The sequence below is a fragment of the Pygocentrus nattereri genome, chromosome 15, assembly GCF_015220715.1.
Source record: "Pygocentrus nattereri isolate fPygNat1 chromosome 15, fPygNat1.pri, whole genome shotgun sequence".
NCBI lineage: Eukaryota > Metazoa > Chordata > Actinopteri > Characiformes > Serrasalmidae > Pygocentrus > Pygocentrus nattereri.
Genome location: NC_051225.1, coordinates 29,380,583 through 29,399,971, shown reverse-complemented (window position 1 = coordinate 29,399,971; position 19,389 = coordinate 29,380,583). Strand labels below are relative to the sequence as shown.

Genomic DNA, 19,389 nt, shown 5'->3' with positions numbered 1-19,389 from the left:
ATAGACGCTATTGTTCCTAATAGTGTGTTTTTTTGTTGGAATCTGGATTTTGTTGTACATTAACGCATATGCCTGGGTTTCAACTACGACCAACAGCGTCCATGTTTCAGAAAACATCAACACCCAGTTTACTCCGCCACTGTGGCTGACTGCAGTTAGCAAAACTACTTGTGGCCAGTTTGCCATCAATCATCTGCCAACATATAAACACAGCTTTTTCTGTAGCTCTCTTCTCAAGGCAAAAAATAAATCTATTCCCACTTTTAAAGCTTCTATAACTACTCAAGAATCAGTTATTCCTTTGGGACATTATTTCCTAAAAAGTATTAAGCAATTCTGAGATGGTCAGTACTGTACTCTGAAGTACCAGACCACCTGTAAGTGAAGCATGTAGTATTTTCTTCTCATAAATCCCAGGTGAGGCTATTTAAAGTGAAGTGCATGAATATGTGGTCCTACATTCCTGCTGCACTCTTATCCACTTAGTGCCAGTCATGCAGAAGAAGGCTTGCAAAGGAAGTGCCATGCTGTGTAGCAGAACGTTTTCATGGCAAGGAACGCGTTTGCTGAGGAAACTTGGAACACGAACACACACACACACACACACACACACACACACACACACACACACACACACACACACACACACACTCTCTCTCTCTCTCCACAAGCAGTGCAGGTGCACCTAAGTCCATTAACTCACTATTCAAGTGAAGGCACTGAAACAGAGCTCTCATATTATAAATGGGCAGCAAGTTAAGTTAACCATTTCATGTAAAGCGGTTGCATAAAAGGTTTCACGGTACATGATAAAAAGTACTATTTATAATTAGAGATACAGACTGAAAAATAAATGTCATTGTCCACCATCAAAGAAATCAAGGTGAGATAAGGTGATGGCTTTTTGAACAGGACAGATCACATAGTTCACAGACGAAAATTTTGATGTTGGGAAGTTGAGATTCCTTCTGGCAGTTTGAAGGAGGCCTTTCCATATACACTGCTCAAAAAAATAAAGGGAACACTTAAACAACACAGTATAACTCCAAGTAAATCAAACTGTCCACTTAGGAAGCAACACTGATTGACAATCAATTTCACATGCTGTTGTGCAAATGGAATAGACAACAGGTGGAAATTATTGGCAATTAGCAAGACGCACTCAATAAAGGAGTGGTTCTGCAGGTGGGGACCACAGACCACTCCTCAGTACCTTTCTGCTTTCTGGCTGATGTTTTGGTCACTTTTGAATATTGGTAGTGCTTTCACACTCGTGGTAGCATGAGACGGACTCTACAACCCACACAAGTGGCTCAGGTAGTGCAGCTCATCCAGGATGGCACATCAATGCGAGCTGTGGCAAGAAGATTTGCTGTGTCTGTCAGCGCAGTGTCCAGAGGCTGGAGGCGCTACCAGGAGACAGGCCGGTACACCAGAAGACGTGGAGGAGGCCGTAGGAAGGCAACAACCCAGCAGCAGGACCACTACCTCCACCTTTGTGCAAGGAGGAACAGGAGGAGCACTGCCAGAGCCCTGCAAAATGACCTCTAGCAGGCCACAAGTGTGCATGTGTCTGCACAAACGGTTAGAAACCGACTCCATGAGGATGGTATGAGGGTCCGACGACCACAGATGGGGGTTGTGCTCACAGCCCAACACCGTGCAGGATGCTTGGCATTTGCCAGAGAACACCAGGATTGGCAAATTCCCCACTGGCGCCCTGTGCTCTTCGCAGATGAAAGCAGGTTCACACTGAGCACATGTGACAGACGTGACAGAGTCTGGAGACGCTGTGGAGAGCGATCTGCTGCCTGGAGTGTGTCAGCAGTTCCTGCAAGATGAAGGCATTGAAGCTATGGACTGGCCTGCCTGTTCCCCAGACCTGAATCCGATTGAGCACATCTGGGACATCATGTCTCGCTCCATCCACCAACGCCATGTTGCACCACAGACTGTCCAGGAGTTGGTGGATGCTTTAGTCCAGGTCTGGGAGGAGATCCCTCAGGAGACCATCCGCCACCTCATCAGGAGCATGCCCAGGTGTTGTAGGGAGGTCATACAGGCATGTGGAGGCCACACACAATACTGAGCCTCATTTTGACTTGTTTTAAGGACATCACATCAAAGTTGGATCAGCCTGTAGTGTGTTTTTCCACTTTAATTTTGTGTGTAACTCCAAATCCAGGCCTCCATTGGTTAATAAATTTGATTTCCATTGATGATTTTTGTGTGATTTTGTTGTCAGCACATTCAACTTTGTACAGAACAAAGTATTCAGTGAGAATATTTCATTCATTCAGATCTAGGATGTGTTATTTGAGTGTTCCCTTTATTTTTTGAGCAGTGTATTTTATATATATATATATATATATATATATATATATATATATATATTTTTTTTTTTTTTTTTTTTTTCTATTGCCACATTCTGAAAAACACGATACATTACTACTTTTCCTCTTCCAATACAGATCACAATACTCAAACCTTCAGTATTAGTTGAGACTGATATTTATCAACTAATTAAACTTTCAACTGATGCTTTTCACCTGTAATAAGATGGACTTATGATATCATGCTCTAAAACTCTAGCCCACAGCAAGACATACCAAGCTAACACTAGGTGAGTGAGTGCTGTTTCAGGACAGATTTGTTACAGGACTGAATTAGATTCATTCTCATGCATTTTTGCTGCTATCATGTGCAAATGCCTTGATTTATCAAAATGTGCACAGAAACTTATCAGGAACATCTGTGATTGGTTATGATTCTCAGAGGCACCAGAAAAGGTTTATTGACCAGGCTAGTGGGGTCAGTGTGGAGGCCTCTTGACACAGGAGGCTTCAGGGGGCCTCAGACTACAAGGCCTGAGGGGGCTCACACACTTGGGACAGGAGAATGCAGACATCAACATCAGAATGAGCAGAATGGACATCAAGTATTGTTTAAGCTCACTTTTCAGGTCTTGCGTTTTATTATTTATTTATTTGTTATTTTGAGGTCCTACAATGATGTGTGTGCCCAGGGTTCTTGCAAGACTATGATCTGTTCCTTTTTTATGATTATTGAGGGGAGCTGTTTGCGAATTACAGCTCTCTGGGATACCAGCATCACACAGGCCAATACCATGACACCAAGTAACAAATAATAGACTGTGCAGCCCTCATAGCATGATTGCGAGTTTACTCACTTCACTCTGAACCCATGAGAGAAGACTTCTCATTTATCTTCACCATTTTGTAACCCCAAATTCTTGGCTAAATTTTTTCTACAAGATAATTTGCAAAAGGCCTCTAGAGGATCCATGACTCCAGCATACTGCCCAGGGCAGGTGAAAACACAAGCTTTTAAGGATCTTTGATCCTTCTGCGGCTTGGCACCCAGACCCAAAAAGGAACCAACCAATAACCCCAATAAACTGTCCCTGGCATAAATATCACCCATTCATACACCAGAACAAGGAGGCGTCTTTCCGCTTAGCAAAGCAAACAGGCTGTGAGGGGGGGAAACAAAATATTTGGCTGACTAAACACTGAGTGAACTGGACAGACGCACAAACTTGTCGAAGGTGGAACAGTTGGCGACTGTGGCAGCTTTCAGCCTGGCCAAAAAGGTTCATTATGCCAGTGGCAAGGTGGGGTGAAGGACTTGCGAGGGCTGGAATGTTAGGAGCGCTATTTATTCTCACAAACATTACTCCTATATATACTCCTAATATACATAACTGGCAGTTCCTTCTGACAAACTTTGACTAGGAACGCAAGCAGGAATGCGTCTGATCTCAGCCATGTTACAAGGGCCAGTGAAGAACTAGGCTGTCTTGATCAACTGCCATCAAGTCCAGTTATAAGAGCTAAAAGCTGAGCGGTGTGTGTGTGTGGTTATGTTTATTTTTGGGGGTAATATATGTATGGCTATGACTCTGTAATCACCAAACTATTCTTGGTGACAGTATGAAACGCCCCATTTATAGCAGAGGTGTCAAGCTCTGGTCTTAGAAGGCAATAGCCCAGCACAGTTTGGTGACTCAGCTACCAGGTTTAGCAGGAACATCAGAGCAAGGAAATCACCATGCTGTGCTGAACTCTAGCCCACCCAGGACTGACATTGACACCTCTGATTTACACTAATGGTTTTCTCTTTCACACGTCAACTCATTATGGCGACTTGAGGTCCATTCTAGATCATGTTACATCTCACCAAAAGGAACTTCAGTCCAAAATGTTCTGTAGGCTTTCGGCTATTTGGTTATGTGTACATGCAGTTGTACTGTGCTGTGTACCTCTCAGCTTAGTAATAAAAAACACATTAGGGGAGGACTCTGCAGGATTTAGCAGGATTTTTTCAGTGCTCAGTCCAATTCAGTGAGGGGAATAAACTCAGCTTCTTTTCAGACATAAACTTATCAGGAAAAGGTATCTTCACTCTCGATACTTAGCATGTATTAGTGAGCAAAGTGAGAAAAAAACTGTTTCAAAAGTTTTACAGTACATTACAACAAACCTCAAACCACCATGGCTTGGCCTGGTCTGCCATATTAAATTAAACAAACTCCTTTTAAAAACGGGAAATATGAAATGGTTACGTGTGCTTTAGGAGTACAATAGCTACATAAGCCAACAGACTTCTTGCATATTAGACACTTTGGTTTATTCAGCTTTGAAGTAACCTGAACCTGACATTTTCTTGCTGAATTTCACACAGAATAATCTCTAATACACAATACTACTAAAGCCTTAAATAGAGATTAGCCTACTTAACAGAGCCAGGCCCCATTCAGGTTAATAGAGTCAAAGTAACCCAATTCAAAGCCTACTTCTACAATTACATGTGTTATCTGTTTCCCCTGAACGTCCATTTATATGTTTGTATGCTCTTATGTGCCAATAACAGCTGTATTACACTTTTGATGACCTCTTTCCATCCTCTTGTTATCCCTTAGAAGTAAACAGGATGTTTTTGGAACATGTGGCTGTAAGACTGACCTATGTAAATAACCTTTGTTCTGACTGGCTGTGCTGTACTGGGAAACATTCCTTAGCACTTTAACTTAAGTAGGTGGGGCTTAACTGATGTAGGGTGTATTGACCTCTGAAGTCTGTCAAGTCTGTCACACTCAATCTTTGTGTCATGCCCATATTAGGAGCTGCTGGATTTTCCCTGTGACAGAAAGAAATGGCATTTTTGGAAAATGGCCATCGTTGCCTCCTGTGGTGAACTAAAATGTTCCAAAGCTGATCTGGACATTTTTCCTCCTAATGTCACTGGATCCTCTGAATTATGAGGTCATGAAGGAGCTGAATTGTGACTAACGCTACATGCAAAGCCAACAGTGCTGCACACTGAACTGACATCCAAACACTGGCAACTTCAGAATATATCGTGCAAACCAGTCTGTCACATGTGGTAGCTTAGAGGCTTTGGGAGTTGCAGAGTGAGTAGTAACAGTGTCGAGGTTTAATAATAGATCTACTTTCATGTGACATCATTTCAGTGTGCAGGAACATGACGTATTACTGAAATTTGACTGCAAAATGACCTTATAATTCAGAGCATCTGACACTGGGAGAAAACACGTACACGGACAAAATGTATCGGCTTTAACCACACAACACAAGAGCAGCAATTCTTTTTTTAGATCTATTCTTTTATATCACAGAGAAAAGCAGCATAGATATGCAGCTCCTAATATGTCAACTATGGAATGACACTTGACTTCAAATGACCGCCACGGAGCAGGAATTATAGGGGCAGTGGATCATTCTCAGCACTGCAGTGACACTGATGTGGTGGTGGTGTGTCAGCGTGTGATGTGCTGGTACGAGTTGATCAGACACAGCAGTGCTGCTGAAGTTTAAACCTTGCGTCCACTCACTGTCCACTCTATTAGACACTCCTACCTTGTTGGTCGACCACGTAGGAGTAAAGTCAGAGACGACAGCTTATCTGCTGCTCCATAGTTTGCAAGAGTCATCCTCTAGTCCTTCATCAGTGGCCACAGGACGCTGGATCGTTTTGGCTGGTGGACTATTCTCTATCCTGTAGCATTTAAAAGCTCTGTGTCTGATCCACTCGTACCAGTGCAACACACATTATCTCACCACGTCAGTGTCACCGCAGTGCTGAGAATGTTCTGAGAACAGTACCTGCTCTGTGGTCCTGAGGGGGTCCGGACCGCTGAAGAAACAAGGTTAAAGTGGGCTAACAAAGTACACAGAGCAACAGACGGAATACAGTCCAGCTGTAATTGTAGAACTACAAAGTGCACCTTTAGGAAGCGGAGCTGATAAAATAGACAGTGCATGTAGAAACAAGGCAGTGAAAGAAAGAACCTGTGAGAACATTCTAGAAGGTTCTGTCACAGCCTGCTCTCGTTCTCAGCATCACTGTAAACATTACCTACAATTTGAGCGCTACTTTTCAATTCAGCGTGAGGGAAAAACAGGTGGCCGTTTGGAACTTTATATACTTTTTTTAGCTCACTTCTCTTTACCTTTCTGTAGGCCAGCTGAAGGTAGTTGTAAGGGATTCTTCTGTGGAAGTCCTGGATAACATCCTCGCTCACTGTGTGCATGGACTGTGTGCCGATTTGTTCCTCGATACAGGCGTTCAGACAGGCGGCTCTCCGGAGGACCGAGTCGAAGAAGAACAGGTCGGTGTTGATGTTGCTGTCGATGCGATGCTGGTCCTCACACTTAAGCCTGCAGCGGATTTTGGTCTGACGAACTCGGGAGAAACTTGCCAGCGCTTTCTCCATGTACCGCACCACACCGGCATAGTCGCCTCTGGAAAAAGCCTCCACTCCGTTATCGTACAGCAGGTCGTACGGCTCGAGCGCCCCCGTTATCTGAAGGATGAGGGCCAGGACCACGCCGAGCGGGGGAAGAACATACACGTCCATCTTCGGTAAACTCAACTCAGCCGCTCTTCCGAGTCTGTCTCTCGGTCAGATAGACCGGCACCGCCCAGTGTGGAGATGTTAGAAGCCGGGAGCGACTCACACGACCGGGCTAACCTACCATTCCACAGTCTGTGTTAGTCATTGTGAAGGAGTGATTAGTCGGGGACATTTCTGTGACCCCCCTCCTCCTCCTACAAATGGACTCCTCCTCCTTTCCCACAAGTAGGAAATAAGTAGCTAACAGGGAGGAACGACCCCCTGTTACCTGCTCTGTCCTCCGCACTGCTACTTACTCACCGAGACAACAGATACACACTATTCCACATACAGTCGAGTGGTTTAAATGGGAATTCCAAAATTTCTAAACAGTGAAATCAGAGCGGTTTGGTGTGAAATGCCTCGTTAGAACCACTTAACTGAATCCGTATTGTTGTTGTTGTTCACACTGCCGGTGATAGGAACCAGACGTCTGAAGAGATTAATGCCTTCCTAACAGCTCCCTCACAGAAAGTGGTTATGAGACGGTTGTGCCTATTGCCTGAAATGTTGTTTTACAGTAGATTTGTAATCAAGTTTTGGCCTAAAAACATTTTATTAATTAGTTTATTTTCATCCAGTAATGGCGGAGGGATACATGCAGGGCGTTGTAAGGCAAAATAGTCCCCAAAGAAAACGCATTTTTTTCAGATTTCTTCACTATTTTAATAACATCAGCATCACATATAAATACTTCAAAGACGCATGTAGGTTCACCGGTGATATTGGATATTAAATAAAATGGCTATAGAAATTTTTTGTGTTGTACACATGGCGACCCCTGGTTCCTGTCACCGCCTCTAAAGAAATCTGAGTCAGCTTTCTCTACAACGAGCCGTTTAAATTAAACCACTCTACATGACTTTGGCTGCGTCGCATCGACGGAACTGTGCGATTTTTTTGGAATCAGTGAAATTTCCTGTTAACTTCTTCAAAAAGCTACCTCGCATAAAGTTATTACATGACATGGTTATTACATGAAGGTTATTACATTAGATGAAGCTATTACAAGACTGCTTGATGCTTGATGTGACATTGTTTTGTGGTATCCAAATATAACACTTTTCCCGATTTACCTTTACCAGCGTTACATGTAAAAAGTCTGAAGACATTCAAAGTCATTTTGCACAGTGAATAAAACTAGACATTTTTAAAACTCTGTCCTCTTTAAGTGGTAATGGTGTTTACTTTGAGTAGCCTAAGCATGCAGTTTATGGTTTTGTTGTTTGGAGGCCAATTTATGTGTCTGGATTATAATTTATTCCATATTTATATACTAACATGCCCACAGACTCTAATTTACTTCTCTATTTACTTAATTGTATAGCAAGCACGAGACAAGTTATGCCCCATGAATGCTGAATTGCTGCCATTTAATTGCTGGAATTTTGTCTCCCCCTAGTGGATGAAGGCAGAAGCAGCAGTGTGACTTGAGCCACAGTGCAGAACACCTGTACAGACTGGCTATGTACCAGTGTGGTCATATTACAGAGTTACGAGTTAGTGTTTGTTCATGTTTATTTAAGTTGTTTGTTTGTTCATTATCAAAACATATCACAAGAAGTCTTACATATGGTGGAACCAGACATCTGAAGAGCCTAATGCTGCTAAAAGCTACCCCACAGAAAGTTTTTACATTAAATGATTATAAATATGCCTTTTTTGCAATAGTTTTACAATAAGGTTTTGGCCTAAAACATATTTTTAAATATGTTTTATGAAAGATTGCTTCATATGGGGCATTATAAAGCAAAACAGTCCATGAAAAAGACATTTTTGTCCTATTTGCCATTGTCAAGGCAGTAGGTGGTTTTGGATAGTAAATAAAATGGTTATATTTGTGTTGTAGACATCACAGTCCCTGGTTCCTGTCACCACCACTGTAAAGAAATCTATGTTTCTAACACCAACACCAATCTAACAGCAAATCAGTCTGAATGACTTTGTTGACATTTCAGTGATTGAATTGTGCTGAAATAATAATAAAAAAAAACGGGTGGAATTTCCATTTACAGCTTTTCCAGAGAGTTTCTGTCTATATGGAAATTAAAAGAAAGTTGTAACTGGAGTTTGAAATACAGAAAAGTAAATATTTTGCAAAAAAGCAAGACAATATATTTTTCAATTGCTTTAATATTTAGTTGTTAAGAAAAGAGTTTATAAATGTATTTTACATTTACATTAAATATATGAAAACCAGCAGTATTACAAAACAGACCAGTTTATATAATAAACACATACATAGAATTAGTGGTTAAAAAATAAAAAAGCATGTATTACTTCTGTAGCTGTTTATATATAAAACTACCTACAAATCTATATATAAAAGTAGAGATTTATTAAATAATGAAGACATTTATTACTTTGTGGCTGCAGTCAGTGACTTGTACAGTCTTAAACAGCAAAAAAAGGAAAACAAACCCAACTCTGACCTTCAGCATTGTAAACTAAGTAAACTCATGGCCTCGTAGACGAGTATATTCACATCTCTGGTAGATCTCAGGCGAAGCGGCTGCAGATATCTTCAGACATACTCTGTGGACTCAGTCTGGGAGACAGACGGCTTGTCTGGATATGACCTGAACTGCTTCTGTGGTTTACTGCTAGCGCACAGGAGAGCACCTCCGATGATGGAGAGCAAAGCTGCAGCTCCTCCGAGAAACAGAGCCGATCCAAACTCATACCTACAGAGGGCCAAAACATATTAGAGACCTCTGATAGAACCCAACAGTCCACCACACTTAAATACAGTATAAGAACCCAAAAGTACAGACACAGAAGACGTACTTGATCATACTGTTTCTCTGAAACTCTTGGGTGACTTCATTACCGTACCAACAGATTAATCCAAAGCCGCAAAGACCTGGAGGAACAGCGACAGGAGCATGTTAGGGCAGACCAACAATTCCAGAATCTCTTTCATGCATGTCTTCCATCCATCCATTCATTTATTCCATCTATGTATCCATCCAACAACTGATCCATCCATCCGTTCATCCACCAGGTCATTAATTCATGCATTCATGCATCACCGGACCATCATAACAGCAACAGCGTGAGTGCAAGTACATTATCTAAAAGTGTAATAGACACCTGATCATCCACTGTTTCTCCTGAATTCAAGGTTATTAATAGTGAGATTGTCCCTCTTTACTGAATGAACAGCTTTTACTCTCCTGGGAAGGCTTTATGCTAGATGTTGGAACATTGCTGTGAGGATTTGATTGCATTCAGCAACTAGAGCATTAGTGAGGTCATGTGGGATGGTCAGTTCTGGATCACTCCAACTCATCTCAGAGGTACTGGATGGAGCTCCATCTCTCCAAAGAACACAGTTCTACTGCTCCACTGCCCAACGCTGGGGGACTTATACCCCTCTAGCTGACACTTGGCATTGAGCTTGGTGACCTCAGACTCATGTGCAGCTGCTTTAGATTCTCTCATTCTATTGGTGATGTCTTTCTGATTATAATGTAATCAATTTTATGATGATGATATCACAATATGCTTTTCTGAGCATCGCACCAAAAATGTCAGTGCTTAAAGAACACTAAATGACTGTACGTTTCATTACAAAGACAGCATAAATAGGCCTGTTTAACTGGAATTAGTGCAGCACAGCATGTGCAACATTTAATAAAATCATTTTGTTCACTGTTTTTTATGGCAGTTTTCAAATGTGGCACTACTAGTGAGTGCATTGACAAAATATTGAGATATGTATCGTAATAATGTCTTAAAGAATCATGATATATTTTCATTGTCTCAGCCACCCCTAGATACCAGCATATCAAAGCCAGTTCACCAGAGAAATTAATCCATTTTTTTTTTTACATTTTCTTTTCTCTGTCATTTGAGCTCAGCAGCCGTGCTTTTCAATCAATGACGATTTCTTTATGAATGGACCAATAGAAATGCTCCATTTTGGAGATTTTTTTTGGACCGATGATAAGGAAATGACTGATTTAAGGAAATTCCAAACCATCAGGAAACTCTTGTTGATTCCTGCTTTCTAATAAGCAAAAGGGACACTGTAAATTTGCTGTCATTTCACACAAAACTTCTTGTTATGACTTTTCATGACAGATTGTGTTCAGTAAAATAGCAGCATCATGTTACTCTTACTTGTTGTCATGACAGATGCCATAATGTTAGATGTTATAACACATTACAATTCGTGTGTGCCATAAGCTGTCATGGCACCAAACATTACGGCATCTGTTATGACAAGTCATGACAGCATATGACATCTGCCATGATGCCATCTTGATTACGGTTAGTTATGCTAATGTCAATGAGTCAATGTAGCTCCAGTAAAGTGTTCCTGAAAATAGAACAAAAGAATAGCTTTGTCATACGACATGTTCTGTATTACTTAACGCACTGTCCATATGACCAGATGTTTTTCGTTGATTATGAAAAGGCAACTTACCACCAATAATGGATAAGCCACCACCAACAATGGCCAATTTGCTCTTCATCTGCTTGCTCCTGTCTAAACATCTGGTACATTTGAGCCCAGGGATGGTCACCAGCAAAGCTAGACCACAGAAGATGATGCTGCTTATCATCAGCCCTCTGCTCACATTGATCTCCACTGCAATGGAGGAAGGAGAAGAATTATTACAAACAGAAAGAGCATGAATGCATTTAGGAACACAGCTGCACTTTTGGACAGCTACAATTTTTTGGGGGTTTTGTGGGATTTGGAGACCTCTCTGGTGGAAATGTGCAATTGCATCTAGTAATTTGTGCTTAGGACCCCTTTCCCAAGCGGTTGGATCTGATGATTATGAGCACTTTAAAAGAGCATTTAAAGGAAGCATAATGAAGGATGTGTCTTCAGAGGGAGTGGATTCTCTGCTATTGTCATTATATCTTCATCAGTATAATAATGAAGTTCATTTGGCATGTGATTAATGTGCTTTATATTTTCGCCATGCTTTTTTATCCATGTTTGGAAACTGATTAGGGTGAGAAGTTCGGTCATCCGGGAGGTACTTGGAGTAGAGCCGCTGCTTCTTCGCATCGAGAGGAGTCAGCTGAGGTGGTTCGGGCATCTGGTTAGGATGCCTCCTGGACGCCTCCCTCGGGAGGTGTCACAGGCAAGTCCACCTGGGAGGAGACCCCGGGGAAGACCCAGGACACGCTGGCATGACTATATCGCCCAGCTGGCCTGGGAGCGCCTCGGAATCCCCCTTGGAGAGCTAGTGGAAGTGGCTGGGGAAAGGGAGGTCTGGGCCTCATTGCTTAGGATGTTGCCCCCGCGACCCGAACCCTGGAGAAGCGGAAGCTAATGGATGGATGGATGGATGGATGGAAACTGATTATTTAAGATATATCAGTGCATGTTTTTAAGTGACACAGTCTTCTGCACAAGTTTGGGCATTCCTTGTTAAATTACATGTTTTGTTGAATTTCTAATTGAACATAAGGTAGCCTCTTATGCTCCTTGGGACCACCAGTGGTTCCAAAATGCACTTCGTCATATTCTTCATAACTTTCATATTTCATGTAACTGTCTTCTTTCCAGTAAAATAGGTGGGTGCCGTAATTCTAAATCCTTATAATAGCAGCTGAACTCACGTTTTTTTTTTTGGTTACTGAAAGTCGACCCATTTTTCTTCAAATCTGGGCCATAAACTATAAACAGATGGCGTCTCTTCAGTGATAAACTTTGTAAAGCTTATTTTTTATAAAATAATACAAAGAGCGACTGAGATTTTTGGCATTCAGCAGTAAATTCTGTTCATTTGAGGGAGCTTTTACAAAAAATAAATAAATAAATAAATAAATACAATTTAAAACTTGCACTTGTTTCATGCAGCTACTGATTTATTTGCCTTAAGATTTGGTCATGCGAATTCAGATGGAAAAACCAATATATATAAAATAAGAGGTCAGCACATCTTCTGCAGAGAACACACTTCTTTGAATGCACAATTACCGTTTATTTGCTGAATTAAAAATATAGAGGATAAAAATAAAACATGAACAATGTGGTCTGTCCAAAATGTATTTTAAGTTATGGCATGTTTTATATTTATTGTTTTATTTTTATATGAACCTTAGATGAACAGAAATCATGTTAAATTAAAAATGTTTACGTTTGTTTCATGTAGAGGATGCGCTAACATGTTCACTAAGAAAATCAGTTAAATGTGTACTTCATCCAGGGGTACTCAAACCTTTGCACATGACTGTCTCTCCACCACTGGGAGACTGGAGCACCTTAGTCCATTTGCTCTAGTTCCTTAAAAATGTATATGCTCACTCATAACCACACCCGCTGTGAAACTATATACAGACAGACTGTATTTTTGCCCACACTGCCCAGACCTGGTTTTAATGCTGTTTGACATCAAAACAAATGGAAAGTGCAGATTTGAACGTGACGGTACAGAATGTTTATGGCTACATGTAACTGACAACATAAATAACTACATAACTGATGAGGTAATGGCAGAACTACTTTTAGTGTATCCAAATGACAATAATGTTAGACTTACAAACGCTAAGAAAACAGTTTTTAAGCTGAGAGTGTGACAATTTATACACAGTTTCTTCTGAGGGTCTCTCATGTGGCATCTTTTGTGGAAATGCTGCCAATTATTAATTCATTATTTAATTCATAAGTGAAAGTTTCAAACAACTGAAGCAGGTTCAAATAAATACATCAATAAATAAAATGTATAAATATATGTATATAGTGACTTATTCCAGCTATTACAGTTAGGTTATCTTATTTTGACGAGCAGTTTCTGTGTGCATGAAAACATCAAAAGCAGATTTTAAAAAGCTGGACAGATGTTCTTGTTTTAAAACTAGCATTTCATCGCTTAACACTTTCCTCTTTTTTTTTAAACCACTTGAAAACGCCAGCTGCAACTTTAGATGAGTGTGAAGATTTTACATTGAGTGGACCAACAGAACTGGTCCAGAATAAAACTTTGGAATATTTTCTCCTTTTCCTGCAGAGGTACCATTTAGGATCTTTCAATCTTATTAGCATCTCTTGCAGTGTCACAGAGCAGCTACACGTGCTTGGACAACGTCTCTGTAACAAAAGTGTTCCCTTTTTTCTATGTGACTTAAAGAATCCCTTTTTTTATCTAGCATCTCCCACCAACACTAAAATTGAATTTAATGCTTGACATGATGTGTGTCTGGAAAACCAGCCCTCTGGCATTCTTGCTACATCCTGATTTATGCTTAATCACTAGTTGTTGACAAGTTCTCGTGCCACATTAATGCATGTGAATGGCCTGGAGCTGCTAAATCTCTTGTAAAAATGCATTAGTTGTATAAATGGTTAAAGAAATACAGAGGAAGAGCTTAGAGCTGGTGTGTGAAGCTCATGAAGGGACCGATTCTTGGGGAATTCTGGCAGGGATCAGGAAGGATCCTGTTTTAGGGGAAAAGGAGATGCAGCAGCCAGGCAGACATCTGTTTGGGCTGACAAATGGCTGATTGGAGTTTAATACACTGGTTCTATAAAATAAATTGGTGCTAATCATAAAGAAGCTATATTTGCATGTGTGAATCAGTCGTTAGTGGAGGGTGTAAAACACATCCTACACTCTCAGAAAACAAGGTACAACACTGTCACTGGGGTGGTGCCCTCAGTACCTTTAGTCAGGGAACATAACTGTACCATAATCCACTGAAATGATATTTTCTAAGTCGTACTGACTCCACACACCCCGTCTCATCTCCAGGCTTTTTATTAAATGGTTCTGTTTTAAAATATTAGTTTATAAAAAGATACAAATATCTACTTTTCCACTAGAAAAACTTCTTTAAAGTACACAATTTGACCTTAAAACCGCTGTTGTACCTTTGAGGGAATGTTTACACTGTTTGTACCTTGATGAAGGAATAATGTACCTGCACGGTACCTTTATTTCTAACAGTGTATTTGTTTTGTACATTTTTTTAAAAAATCTAGTTTTCTCTTCATTCCGAGTGGAAGACCTAAACAACTATTGACTCCATGTTTTTTTTGGTTTTGGTTTTCTCAAGATCTCAGGTTATTTCACTATCACAACCCAAGGAATGTTTAGATATTTATGCCATTATCACAGCACATTAAATGACCTTGATAAAGCAGTGTCTGCTATGTCACATCAATGGAATAAGTAAGATTCGTTTTGCTGTGATAATGACGTCAACATCCTGAGATCTCGAGAAAACAAGTGAAAATAGCTTATCATGAAATGACAAAGTTAAAATATATGCAACTATATATTTCAGAGTGATGTGCGTTATTTGTTACTGTGCTGATTACAGCTCTGCACACACGTAAAGAGATGGATCTGCAAGGGTTCTTTAGTTAAGACAATGGTTCGACTCTATATGACTCTATATAGAACTGTTTCATCCTTAGATGGTTCTTTGCATGGTAAAATGGTTAGATTAGTGGAGAATGTTTTGCATGGGGTTCTATATAGAACCTTTTTGAAAATTGTTCTATGTATCCTCATAACAATGGCAGAACACTTTTTGGTGCTATATAGAACCTTATGCAGCACATTCTCTGATCTGAAGAACATTTCACCATGCAAAGAAGCATTTAAGCATGGAATGGTTCTGTAGTTTAGAACTCATGGTTCTAAACAGGAACATCATCTTTACCATTTTTTTAAAGTGTGTAGACTCAAAGCGTTTCGTAACGCATTGAGTATCGAAAATCGACTCGAATCTCGACATCAGAACCGAATAATCGTATCGCCTCTGTAAGTATCGTTAGGTCCCCGGTCACAGCCGGTCAGTGACGGGTTGCTGAACTCACGCGACTGATGGAGGATGGAGGTGAAGAGCGTGCAGGTGATCGAGGCCCCGGCGACCGTGCTGCATCTCATCCATAAACCCACGCGCTCCTCCTGCGGCGCCGTGTCCCCGTTAGCGCGCGCAATTCTCTTCCAGTCGGTCATGCAGGTGGACGCGATCAGACCACACAGTCCAGCATAGCAGAGGACATAACCGAGCACCTGCATGGCCGTGTTTGCCATCTTTGAAGCCCTTTGAAGAGGAACGCGGGAAAAGTGGTCGCGATGGAGCAGCGGCTGTTTAATCCGTGAGGAAGGTTGGAGCGAGTCTCTGATCTCGGGTCGAAGTAGAGCGGACGGAGTATTACCGGTAGCACTGAGCGGTGAGGTCCTGCGCGCGCATTTTATTCGCTCGCACGGGGGCGCGCACGGTGCCGTTATGCAATGCGCGCGACAGGCAAGACGATGAGCTTATTGCCGAGAAGCCGAGTCTGAGCAGCACTGTACCCTGTCCACTGTACTCAGAGGAGGGAGGGACCAGTTCCATGTACTCATTTGCACTGAACGCGTTAAAAAGGGGAACTCCACCAAAAATTCTACATTTTTACACAATCAAATGGTTAAGATGTAAACAAAGTCATTCAGAGGGGTTTTGCTGTGAAATACTTTGTTAAGAAACTTTCTGAGTCAGAATTGTTCACAGAGGTGGTGATGGGAACCGGATGTCTGAAGAGTTCAATACTAAAAGCTCCCTCGCAGGAAGGTATTACATAAATGTGCAGCCTGATGTCTGAGAGGTTGCTTTACAGTGAAATCGTGGCCTAAATGTTTATAAATGTAGCACTCAAATATAGGCCTAAACACCTAAACATATGAAAAGTTTGAAGATGTGTAGGTTGTCTGGTCATTTTGGATGGTAAATATAACTGTGGACCTCACCAACATCTTAAGAAACTGGAGATGGTAGATTTCTCTACAAAACATCTTGTTTAATATGCTGTCATGCACCCTCAAGAGGTGGAGGGGTACGTGAAGGGTGTAATAAGCCACCGTTTTGACCTAAAACATCTTGTTATTCCATTTATTTTAATCCAGTCATGATGGGGGGATACATGTAGGGTGTTGTGAAGCAAAATAGGCTAAACATACTTTTTTCAGATTTTCCGCTGCATTACCATCATCAACATTACACAAAGAAACATAGAATGCATGTAGGTTTACTGGTGCTTCTTGATAGGAAATACAATGGCTGTACTTGTGTAGTCATGGTGACCCCTGGTTCCCATCACCATCACTGTAAAGAAATCTGAGTCTGTAAGGTTCTCTACAGCTATTTCATATCAAACCACTCTAAATGACTATGTACATTGTGAAGAGGGAATTGTGTAAAAAGTTAGAAAAGTTGGTGGAATTCCCCTTTAACATCAATATGTGAATTTTACATTTACGGTCGTGTGTAAATGTTTGGTATGCTAATCAAATGACACGTTTTTGTTGATTTTCTAAGTGAAATCCTCTACAGGGAAGACACTAATTCACGATGACTGTTTATTTGCTGAATTGAACATATTACGAGAAAAACGTAAAACACGAAATGAGGCTGATGCAAAAACGATGGCACGTATTATACTATATGTCTCACTTTCCAAATAGAATTTGTGCACTAAAATATTCAGAAAAATATCATGTTTAATGTTGCTCCATGTAAATAACATGTTTTCACTTGGAAACTTATCAAAGCTTGTCGTTCGACCAGGCGTGTCCAAACTTCTGCACTGTATATGGGTTCACATGTTGCGTGAGTGCAAATCTGAAGAATGGTTTCAAATCTATCAACCTATATGTACCAAAAAAGGGAAATCAGTGAGTTTTTCATCGCATGAAATTCACACACAGGCACACACACCTTCAAAGCCGCTTCTCCTTCTGGGTCGCAGGGGGTCCTGGAGCCTATCCCAGCTGTCATCACAGGATGTACCCTGGACAGTCCATCACAGGGCAGACAGAGAGACACACACATTCACACATAGGGGCCTCACTGCATGTCTTTGGACTATGAGAGGAAACCCACGCTGACACGGGGAGAACATGCAAACTCCTCACAGAAAGGACCCTGGTCGCCCACCCAGGGAATCGAACCCAGGCTACCCACCACGCCGCCCACATTAAATTCAGTGTTTTTAAATTAATTGTTTTTAACAAAACAAAAGGAAATCCAAATGTGAACATGGATAAAAGTGTGAACATGACTTGCAAAGTACTGTGCCTGAAAACACACCTGAAAAATGCACTTGAATTGATTTATCTGGCCAATAATGAGTTACCTGCACAAAAAAACAGTACATATAAATAGTACTTAAACACTAAGCAGTGATTTCATATATGTCAGTGTGTCAATTACCAAACCTCTCCTCTTAGAAGCCCACTGAACCTTGTAGTGGTCATCCAGCACCTGGCCTGACTAATCAATGTTTCATTAGATCAGGAGTGCTGGTGATGGGTTTATCAAATCTATGTGAGGTCCGGTACCATCAAGGAAGAATCTGCTCTCCTAACTGGCCGATTTGAAAGTAAGAACATTTTTTAATACCTGTTTACTGTGTTTATTTACTGTACTTACTGTATTGTATGTATTCTAATGTTACATAGTGTTTTTATAAGCAAAAGCACATTTGCTGCTGAGATAAATATATTTAGGTACCAAAACTTGTGCAGAGCACTGTAGGTACTGTTAAATGTTCATCCCTGGTATAACAAAGCAAAATTACATCAGATCAGACCAGTGGTCACCAGCTCTCCTCCTGCAGATCTACCTTCCTGCAGGCTTGACCTCCAACCCAAATCTACCACACCTCATTCAGCCCATCAAGGATGTGTAAAGGCAACAGTGAGACCAGAGGTTGGCAACCCAAATGTTAAGAAGAGTGATTCTGTCCTTTTAACAAGAATCAAATCACCTTGGGAGCCACAACATTTTATGTCCATTTTATTATTATTATTTGACCAGCTTGGCTGTGTATACAGTAGGTCTCTGTATCTGCTGTTGTACTTGTATAGGTTAAAAATACAATATAAATGAAAATACTTTGCTCCGTTTTAAACTGTAGCTTAGCTTTAGCTGCTTTTCTCAGGAAAACTTTTCCTCAAAATTAGAATAGTTTCTTGTAAAATGTCTTTCAATGTTTGATTTTTTACGAGGTTGAAGTTGCTACTCTTTCTCCAATTTTTTGTTCGAATGTTCCCGTTCCACCTTAAATGGCCAGTGTAACTGCTGCACCATTTAAGGTAGAACGGAAAAATTAGAATGCGAGGCTAACAAAAGAGAAGCTGACTTCAGCTTCGTGACTTTTTAGTGTTTGAGTTTCTCATTGCAGATTAAACGTATCAGGAAACCTGCTGAAATATATATGCATATAGGTCCATTCATCACTAAATTATCAATGTTCATCATAAATCTCTCTTTTAACTTTTTCAGTAGCTACTAGCTAGGCGAGATTGTTGTCTGCGTTGCTACAGGGACCAGCAGTCTGCGCACCAATCTTCAGGGTTAATAGTCAGGGAATTAGCATTTATGCCTTAACTCCACTGTTTAATACCATTTAGTGTTAAAACTGTGTTAGAACAATGAGCAGAGCTTTATTTTACTGCAAAGGAGGATCATTTTATTTTTACCTAAAAATTAAA

General features: G+C 40.8%; 2 protein-coding genes across 2 annotated transcripts in view; both read right to left on the bottom strand.

Annotated features, from left to right (window-relative positions):
• The window catches only part of p3h2 (prolyl 3-hydroxylase 2), a 72,875-nt gene extending 65,801 nt beyond the window's left edge, over positions 1–7,074 (bottom strand). The window contains exon 1 of the mRNA XM_017716786.2: positions 6,494–7,074. Coding sequence (XP_017572275.1) covers positions 6,494–6,901 — 408 coding nt within the window. The 5' untranslated portion in view covers positions 6,902–7,074. The remainder of the gene's footprint in view (positions 1–6,493) is intronic.
• Positions 7,075–9,082: 2,008 nt separating this feature from the next.
• LOC108438771 (claudin-1) lies at positions 9,083–16,184 on the bottom strand. The gene is made up of 4 exons (XM_017716799.2): positions 15,729–16,184; positions 11,370–11,534; positions 9,725–9,800; positions 9,083–9,621 (listed from the first exon to the last, which is right to left on the bottom strand). Exons 1-4 carry the CDS (start codon positions 15,946–15,948, stop codon positions 9,462–9,464), a joined length of 621 nt encoding a protein of 206 aa, XP_017572288.1. The 5' UTR covers positions 15,949–16,184; the 3' UTR covers positions 9,083–9,461.
• Between the last annotated feature and the right edge of the window lie 3,205 nt (positions 16,185–19,389).

Coding starts and splice junctions, on each gene's coding strand:
- LOC108438771 (XM_017716799.2), bottom strand. CDS start 15,948: ATGGCAAACACGGCCATGCAGGTGCTCGGTTATGTCCTCTGCTATGCT. Junction 9,801..11,369: donor TGGCTTATCCATTATTGGTG/GTAAGTTGCCTT, acceptor CTGTTCCTCCAG/GTCTTTGCGGCTTTGGATTA. Junction 9,622..9,724: donor CAGAGAAACAGTATGATCAA/GTACGTCTTCTG, acceptor GGCCCTCTGTAG/GTATGAGTTTGGATCGGCTC.